The sequence below is a fragment of the Boleophthalmus pectinirostris genome, unplaced genomic scaffold (assembly GCF_026225935.1).
Source record: "Boleophthalmus pectinirostris isolate CB_2022bp ecotype Guang Dong unplaced genomic scaffold, ASM2622593v1 HiC_scaffold_11, whole genome shotgun sequence".
In the NCBI taxonomy this organism is placed as follows: Eukaryota; Metazoa; Chordata; class Actinopteri; order Gobiiformes; family Gobiidae; genus Boleophthalmus; species Boleophthalmus pectinirostris.
In genome coordinates, this window is record NW_026570994.1 from 23,943,965 (window position 1) to 23,953,964 (window position 10,000).

General features: G+C 40.5%; 1 protein-coding gene across 1 annotated transcript in view; it reads right to left on the minus strand.

The window, feature by feature from the left end:
* Positions 1 to 6,813: 6,813 nt before the first annotated feature.
* The window catches only part of LOC110164028 (kalirin-like), a 79,395-nt gene continuing 76,208 nt past the window's right edge, over positions 6,814 to 10,000 (minus strand). The window contains 3 exon segments of the mRNA XM_055163860.1: positions 6,814 to 7,197; positions 9,213 to 9,358; positions 9,548 to 9,719. Coding sequence (XP_055019835.1) covers positions 7,012 to 7,197; positions 9,213 to 9,358; positions 9,548 to 9,719 — 504 coding nt within the window. The 3' untranslated portion in view covers positions 6,814 to 7,011.

Here is a 10,000-nt window from a genome sequence, read left to right on the forward strand (position 1 = left end):
TTCACTTTTTTTTTGAGTCATTTGCTTCGTTCGTGCGTCGAGCGTAGATCTAAACCAGATCTAAACCAGATCTAAACCAGATCTAAACCAGATCTAAACCAGATCTAAACCAGATCTAAACCAGATCTAAACCAGATCTAAACCAGATCTAAACCAGATCTAAACCAGGTCTAAACCAGGTCTAAACCAGATCTAAACCAGATCTAAACCAGGTCTAAACCAGATCTAAACCAGATCTAAACCAGGTCTAAACCAGATCTAAACCAGGACTAAACCAGGTCTAAACCAGGTCTAAACCAGATCTAAACCAGATCTAAACCAGATCTAAACCAGGTCTAAACCAGATCTAAACCAGGTCTAAACCAGATCTAAACCAGGTCTAAACCAGGACTAAACCAGATCTAAACCAGATCTAAACCAGATCTAAACCAGATCTAAACCAGGAAACCAGGTCTAAACCAGATCTAAACCAGATCTAAACCAGGTCTAAACCAGGACTAAACCAGGACTAAACCAGGACTAAACCAGATCTAAACCAGGTCTAAACCAGGATTAAACCAGGACTAAACCAGGACTAAACCAGGACTAAACCAGGACTAAAACAGGACTAAAAACCAGACTAAAACCAGATCTAAACCAGGACTAAACCAGGACTAAACCAGGTCTAAACCAGGGCCAATTTGAAGAGAACAAATGTGAGTTTTCAGGATGTTGTTGGTTCATTCATGTTGTTTTAAAAAACGTGACAATATCAAGTAATTCAAAGTAATCAGATTACATTACTCACTTAAAGTAATTTAATGGATTACGTTACAAACTACATTTTGGGGTAAGTAATCTGTAATCTGTAATCTGTAGGGGAATATGTTTTAAAAGTAAACTTCCCAACGCTGCCGGGACTAGACCAGGACTAGACCAGGACTAGACCAGGACTAGACCAGGACTGAGACCGAGTCCAGACTAAAGGCGAGGACAGAGTCTGTGGACTTTGTTCTGGTCTCTGGCTCAGGTTGGTCTTGTATAATATCGTCTCGTTTCCCACGGCAACAGTGAACGTCTCGTCCATGTTGATTGAAAGTTCACGTTTGTCTCTTAAACGTCACGATCAGAACACGGCCTCTGATTGGTCGATGTGACGCGAATATTTGTAGAAAGTTCAAAATTTGCAACTTTGGTGAATTTCTCGAAGCTCCTCCCGCTTATTTTGACGTTTTCACGAGGCTCAAAATGTACGAATTTCGCCGCCCAATTCACCTCACAGAACTTTATTCGGTGTCAACACCTTCACAGAGGCTGAACACATGAATCTCTGGCCTCGTTCACGTCGCGACTCGTTCAGTCTGAACACGGATTTAGACTCGACGACGGAACTTCACAGATCCACAACTTTAAAAACAACTTCAATTTCTCACGGTTTTATTTCACCTTCAACTCGTTTCTCACCAACACACGTCTGACGGTTTATCTGGACTAAACCAGAACTAAACCAGGACTAAACCAGGACTAAACCAGAACTAAACCAGGTCTAAACCAGGTATAAACCAGAACTAAACCAGGACTAAACCAGAACTAAACCAGAACTAAACCAGGTCTAAACCAGAACTAAACCAGGACTAAACCAGGTCTAAACCAGGATAAACCAGGACTAAACCAGGACTAAACCAGGACTAAACCAGAACTAAAACCAGGACTAAACCAGAACTAAACCAGGTCTAAACCAGAACTAAACCAGGACTAAACCAGGACTAAACCAGAACTAAACCAGGACTAAACCAGGACTAAACCAGAACTAAACAGAACTAAACCAGGACTAAACCAGACTAAACCAGGACTAAAACCAGAACTAAACCAGGACTAAACCAGGACTAAACCAGATAAACCAGGTCTAAACCAGGAAAACCAGAACTAAACCAGGACTAAACCAGGTCTAAACCAGGTCTAAACCAGGACTAAACCAGGACTAAACCAGATCTAAACCAGGTCTAATACTAGGAGTAAACCAGGTCTAAACCAGGTCTAAACCAGATCTAAACCAGGACCAAACCAGGTTGGAATCAGGACTGAAACAGGACTAAACTAGGACTCCATACTATCCATAGGAGAGGCCCACAGCCTGGGTCAGTCCTGGTTCGGTCCTGGTTCAGTCCTGGTTCAGTCCTGGTTTGGTCCTGGTTTAGTCCTGGTTCAGTCCTGGTTTGGTCCTGGTTTAGTCCTGGATTAGACTTGGTTCAGTCCTGGTTCAGTCCTGGTTTAGTCCTGGTTCGGTCCTGGTTCGATCCTGGTTCAGTCCTGGTTCAGTCCTGGTTTGGTCCTGGTTTGGTCCTGGTTCGGTCCTGGTTTGGTCCTGGTTCGGTCCTGGTTTGTTCTGCTGTTTCTTGTTTCTTTTTAAACTCGTTCCAGATGAATTTTCACGTGAGAAACTCAGTGATTAAAAGTCATAAATCTGATCAAATCCAAGTCGTTTCATAAAAACTGAGTTTGTTTGTCGCAGGAGGAAACAAGGTTCAGACACAAAACACTTTTACACCACAGTTTCTCTCTTAAAGCTTCACTGTGGAACTTTTCTGCCACACGACCAACCACCTGCTCGTCTCCACGGCGACTGAAATCCATCAGAGAGTTTTTGTGTTGCATGTTCCTCAGTCTGGCATTAAACCCACTGTGTCTACATCCATTTACAGGCCACGTCTGTGGAGAGGAGAGACGCTCAGAGAGAACGAGACGCCTCAGCTACAAGAACCAGGTCTAAACCAGGTCTAAACCAGGACTAAACCAGGTCTAAACCAGGTCTAAACCAGGTCTAAACCAGGTCTAAACCAGGTCTAAACCAGGACTAAACCAGGACTAAACCAGGACTAAACCAGTAAACCAGGACTAAACTAAACCAGGACTAAACCAGGACTAAACCAGGTCTAAACCAGGTAGGTCTAAACCAGGACTAAACCAGGACTAAACTAAACCAGGACTAAACCAGGATCTAAACCAGGTCTAAACCAGGTCTAAACTAAACCAGATATAAACCAGGTCTAAACCAGGACTAAACCAGGACTAAACCAGGACTAAACCAGGACTAAACCAGGACTAAACCAGGACTAAACCAGGACTAAACCAGGTCTAAACCAGGTCTAAACCAGGATTAAACCAGGACTAAACAAGGCCTGAAACCAAGACTAATCCAAATAGTGTCCCCCCTCTCCACAGATTTGACTTGTAACCTAAGAATGGATGTAGATACGTTTAATGCCAAACTGAGGAACATTTCAAGCAAAGCAATAATAACATCTCCATGGAGACAAGGAGATGAAAAGTTACACAGTGTCAATTTAAACCAAATATGTGTAAAAAAACCTGACTCAGATTTAAACTTCCCATTCATTTTTCCCATTGACTTTATGAAAAATAAATAAAAATAAAGGTTTGAGCTCTGAGGAAACGAATGAGCACAAAACCTGAACTTTTATTTAAAATCTGTTTCTGAAACTTTACAAACCGCTGAGTTACTAAAACATTTCACCGACGTTAAGATGTTTCATTAAAAGTGCGTTTTGTCTGGAAGAGAATTAGTTTCATCAGATTTTGAATTTTAAACACTTTTAACGATTAGAATTTCAGCAACTAATATTCAGAATAAAAATATTAAGTAAAAAAATTCAAAGTGAGAAATTCAGTATTATTTAAAATTCAAAATCTAATGGAACAAATGATCGTCCGTAGTTTTGGACTTAAAATGATTTTCACGTTATGAAAATGAGTGAACACGTTAACTCTTAATAATGTCATTTTTGGAAAAGTTTGTGGGAAAAATGAACGGAAATTTGACTGTCGAGCTCCACAGAGTTTATGTCCATCGGTGTTTTGGATGATCAGGTTTGACACAGATCAGGCTGCAGGTTCTGTTGTGTTGTGGTTTGTTGTGTTTTGTTGTGTTGTGTTTTGTTGTGTTTTGTTGTGTTGTGTACGAACCCCGTGTCTCTGCGCTGAGTTTTGTGTAGATGTATTTTCTTAAGGACCAGGGTGTTTGAAAATGGCACCAGAGTAAAACAGTGAAGACACAAACGGCCCAAAGAAATAAACAGACTGAGAGAAAATACGTAAATTATTCTCCTGAATCAAGACACAAGATCTGAGGGTCTAAACCAGGACTAAACCAGGACTAAAACCAGGAATAAATCAGGTCTAAAACAAGGACTAATCCAGATCTAAACCAGGACTGAACCAAGACTACAACAGGACTAAAAACAGGACTAAATCAGGACTAAACCAGGTCTAATCCAGTTCTAAACCAGGCCTAAATCAGATCTAAAATGAGGTCTGAAACAAAGACTAAACCAGGTTTGAAACGAGGACTAAACTAGGACTAGACCAGATTTAAACCAGGTCTAAACCGAGGCTAAACCAGGGCCAAACCAGGACTAAACCAGGATTTAACCAGGACTAAATTAGGTCTAAACCAAGAATGAACTAGGTCTGAAACCAAGACTAAACTCAGACTAATCCAAGACTGAACCAAAACCAGGACTAAACCAGGACTAAAGTAAAACTAAACCAGGCGTAAAGTGAATAAATCGTAAATGCATAGGCTAAACCAAGTCCTTCAGACGCTTCAAGTAAAAAGTGTCAAATCAAACGAGACTTGAAACAATCGTGAGGAGAAACGTTTCCACCGTCGCTCTGAACACTGAAGCTACATCTGAAAAACATTTATTTCTCTGGACCATTTTTAGAGAGACACAGGAAGTGGAGACAGCAGACAGGAAGTAGGTCACAGTAGGCGGAGTTTGTAGTTTTTGTCGTGTCTTTGTTTTCGCTGTAGTTTTCGTGGATATGTTTTTGGTCTATTTACAGGAGAAAGTAACGTTTACCTTATAAATAGTGATGCTTTTAAATTAAACTATGTATTTTCCAACTATATTTTTTATAAAACAAGATTTTACCCAGAGTTACAAAGTGTTGTGGTTGCAGCCATTTTATGAATGAGTTTGGACGTAACGACGTTAATTAGACAAAGACATTATGGAAATAAAGTACGAAAATACACAACAAATATTATAGCTACATCTCAGTCAAAAAGCAACAAACATAGGAATAAAACAATAAAATATAAAAAAATATTTAAAGTATAAAAAAAATTAAATTAAAAAATAAGACACAAATAAATTATATGATAAATAATTTTAAAAGAAAAAAAAAACATGGCAGTTGAGGTGAGATCATGAACAGTATTTCAGACTAAAAACTCACATTTCAGAGTAAAATGTGACTGGTAAACTTTCAAAATGGCGGCAACGTCTCTGGTCTCTTGTTTTTCCTCGTAAATAAACGATTCTTTATAAAATCTCTAAAAACACGATTCCACCACCTACGAAGCGACCGCTCCGGCACCTGCCCGTGAAAAACACACACGTAGGACACGAGGACACGCACACGCCTCTCGCACACGACACGGAAATGACACGTCTGCTGCAGGTCGGGTGAAAAACAAACTATTATTATTCATGTCAGAGTCGCACTGGACGGCGCCCATTTTGTCCCTTATTCACACTATTCACACGCAGAGTTCTGATTGGACGGCGGGCTTCCTCTTCTTTACAACTGTCACTTGTTGCTGGGCGGATTTAGACAAGTCAGGCGCCTGATTGGTCAACTCCACTTTACTATAGTTTTAATCGGAAGCCAAAGGAAAGAATCCGTTTGTTGTTTAGATTGTGGACGAGTGTGTGTGATTTTCTGTACTTTAGGACTAAACCAGAACTAGACGCAAGATTTGACAAAACAATAAAGTTGCTTTTGTTAAATTGTGCTTTTCAAACTGGAATTGTCTCTCGCAATACGTCCCCAGCTACACCATCGTTTTGACAAATGTCTGACTGTGAAACAAGCTGCCATTTTGGTTCATTTCACCACATTCTTCTGTTATTTTATGCACTTTTTCAGGTAATATATGAGTTATATTCTAATCGTAACCATTGACTTCCATTAAAACCATATTCAAATTTGTGACCAATCAGGCGAGACTTTGCTCCTCTTGTGTCGCTTGTTGCTAGGCAGATTCCCCAGTCCATGAAGTCCACAAAGAGGATTTTTATTTTTATTTTTTTTCTTCAAACTTCTCTCATGACAAACCTCCCAACATCCAACCAATGGGGATGAGAGTTTGTGCCTCAGTCGGCGTTTGCGATTGGCCGGGCTGTAAACAGGTGACGGCGTCTGATTGGATGATCCAGAGAAAGGGGCGGGGTCAGAGTGAGAGCACCTGCTGCAGCGGCCAATGAGGACAAAGCACCGGGACGACAGAAAATACAAGGAGCAGAGCCTGGGGGTAAAATAGAAAATAGACTTTGGGGCATTTCTGGACTTTAATTCACATTAAACTAATATTTTGCATATTTTTCACTTCACATATTTAGTCCCACATTAGAGGAATTATTGTGAATTAATCTACTAAACAACTACAGTTTCAAAAGTGCTGTCTTTTTTAACTATAATCTTTATCTAAGTGCATGTTTTTAGTCTTAAGTGCATTATAATTACTGACTCAAATATTGGCAACTCCCATTAGAACTTTGTAAGTTTGAGGATTTATGTGCAATTTTGTGAGCAGTTAGTCTGACGTTCTGATGAAATATAATCAAGTTTTAGCCCGTTTCTGTGTTATAATAAATAAGGACGTTTTTAAAGCATTAAAAAGTATCTTCACACTCTTTATCTTACAGAAGCTAGAAACGGACCTGCTTCTATCAAAAGTCGATGAATAAAATGTTAAAATAACCCTGGACCAGGACTAAACCAGGACTAAACCAGGAGCAAACATGGGCCCTGCTTCAACATCAATAAAATCAGTGTAATCTTTTCTTTTCGTTAAGGCTCTAGTGTTGCTCCTTGTATCGTCTGCTGGTGCGTCTCTGTCCCCAGCGGCTGCGTGTGGGATGTAAACAGCCCTTGCCCTGTCATTGGTCCTTTGTTTGTTTCTGTTTGTTTGTTTCCTGTAGTTTCGGGGTCAGGGGTCAGGGGTCAGTGTGTTCTGAGCACGCTCCGTGGCACCCAGCCCTCCGCCGCCGGGGAGTCGCTGTTGGCCGGTCGGTAAACCAGGCTCTGGCCCTGCTGGTTTGAAGCTAAAATCTGAACTTTCTCTCCTCGAAACACTGAGATCTCGTCCTCACGAACGGCGACGAAGTCCTGAGTCACCAGAACCAGCTCCTGGAGACGGAGACTAAAATAAATACACAACACTACACACAAACAGATCGAAAATCAGATGAATCTATCCTCAAACTGGTACTGAAACTGGATACTTACTGAACCTTTCCTGAAAAGCTTTCACACAGTGAGTCTGACATGTTAGTAGACGAGGGCCACACTGAGACACTTTAAATATATTGACTTTTTTTTAAACTAGAAAAGGATTCTGACATATCGAATATATCGACATCGTGCTCATATTTAATTATGATTTTGCCGCTTTGCTTGTTTTTTCTGTGCTCCTCCCACTAGGGCTGTGCAAAAATATTGAAATATCGATATATCGTATCGTTTCACGTGATGTTACAGTATCGATATCGTGGGCTGCTGTATCAATATATCAGCAAGAGTATTTTTTGGTTTATTTTATTATTTAATTAATTCTTTTGTTACAGCACAACAGTTCAGCAACACATTTGACATTTTCACGGATTTGGTGATTTTTATCTTAACTTTGCACAGGAAATGGTTTAACAAAGACTTTTATCACAGCCATGATTTTACCGTTATTTTTTATTGAACCGTATCGAATCGACGAAGCTTCTGGCAACACCTTTTCCACCATTTCCAGCACATCGTCTGTCAGGGAGAGACACTCATGCTCCACTGAGTCGTGTCCTTTAGTCCGACAGAAGCTGAACCACATCAGGACAAACGGAGCCAGGTGTTTTTTCAGTGCTTATAATTTATGCAAATGAGCCATGTGGTTTTAAGTTTCTATAAAACGTAAACAAATTAAACTCATTTTAATGTCCGACGGGCTGATGTGGCTCTAGAGTCGTTCTGGTTTATATGTTGTAAAGTTTAGTCACGTGAAGTTTACGCAGAACATTTTAATTAATAATCTGCTGCAGTGGAACTTGTACAATAGTTTATTTTACAGGCAAGTTATTATTTTTGTTTACAGGGATTTTTTTGTTTTGTTTTATGTGTTTTGTTTTTTGTTCCTGCACGAACTTCCTCTTTGCACTAAAAAAAGACCTTGTGAAGTTTGTCAGATTTGTTTTTGAGGAGGTTTTTCTTCCTGTACAGATATCGAGATGTACATTTGCTCCATGTGACTAGGGTTGTGCAAAAATACTGAAATATCGATATATCGTGGGCTGCTGTATCGATATATCGCGTATTGAGTATTTTTGGTGTATTTTACTCAATAATTTTGTTACGGCTACAGTTTTGCTGTTTGTTTAGTGGAAGGAAACTCATTCACACAGCAAAAAAGTTTGTTAAAATGAAAATTAAGAACATTTGACGTTATCTGAGTCGACTCGACCAATGGAAGAAGTGTTTTTCTAAATTCAAACGACGTTCGATTTCATTTCTTATTTTAAGGGTTGTTGTTTTTCTTATTTGTATAGCAAGTTGTGTTTTCATATTTTAAGTACAAAAAATCATATTCCACTGACAGATAATTTAACTTGTCAAGTGGAATTTACTCAAATTATGGTAAAATTTTCTTAATTCACGTCATCTTAACTTGGCTAGATTTTATTTTTTGCATGCGACACATTTGACATTTTCACAGGATTAAAATGTTTTTGTTTCATATGAACTTTGCACAAGAAGAAGTGGTTTAACAAAGACTTTTAGTGTCACAGACATGATTTAGCCTTTGTTTTTATTGAACCGTATCGAATTGGTTTGAAATATATCGTATCGAATTGAGATTCACTGTATCGAAATATGTATCGTATCATGGCCAAGGTATTGAGGGATGTATCGTATCGGCAACTTGTTAATGATACCAGCTCGACGTGTTGTTACTGTGACAACAGGACGTCTGAGCTTAAAGGGCAGAAGACACGACACGTTACATCATGTTGAAGCAGAATCAGCTGTTCTTTCTTCAGTAGATTTGAAATCATGAATCATAAATCACCTGAGTCGTTAAGATTAGTGAGTCTGACTGATTAGACGGAGTCTGAGCCACATGTAAACAACACCAGAGGTCAAAGGTCGTTCGTCAGACTCACCGTGTCGTCCGCGTCACCGTCGGGCGGCGGCTGGGGGGCGTGGCCGTTCGGAGTGGGCGGGGCGGACGGCGGGCGCCCTGACGACAGCGGGCGGGTCACGGAGATGCCGCCCTCCTTCCTCTGGTACTCGATGGGAGACTGCAGCGCTGCACCAACAACAAGGACCAGAGTCGGACTCACGGAAACCAGACCTGGACTTAAACTGGACTAAACCTGGACTAAACCTGGACTAAGCCTGGACTAAACCTGGACTAAACCTGGACTAACTGACCCCATGAAAACAACTCTCACCCTCCTGATAAACGATAAACAAATCAAACACATGAGTTTCTGACCTGAGAGGAAGTTGTTCTGTGCGTCCAGCAGGGCGGCGATAGTCTCCACCCACGTCTGTTTGACCGCGGCGTTTGAGGCCTGAAGAGTGAAGCGCTCGGCCGAACCACGAGACCAGAGGACGAACTTGGACGGGTCCCCCTCCACCTGGTCCTGCATCGACAGGTAACTCACCTGACGCACACACACACACTGTCACTGCCACATCTACTACCAGTGGAACCAGAGTAATCAGAGTAATCAGAGTACACGTGATGAGTAACTGTACTCAGTTACAGTTACTGTTTCAGTGACTGGTCATTGGATTACAGTTACTTTGTTGAAATAAATGGATTAAACAGAGAGATTTTACTGTTTTCACATTTTGGACTAAATCCTCTTTTTTTTTTTTTTTTTTTGTAATTTCACTCATGGCCAGAAACTAAACCAGAACTAAACCAGAACTAAACCAGAAC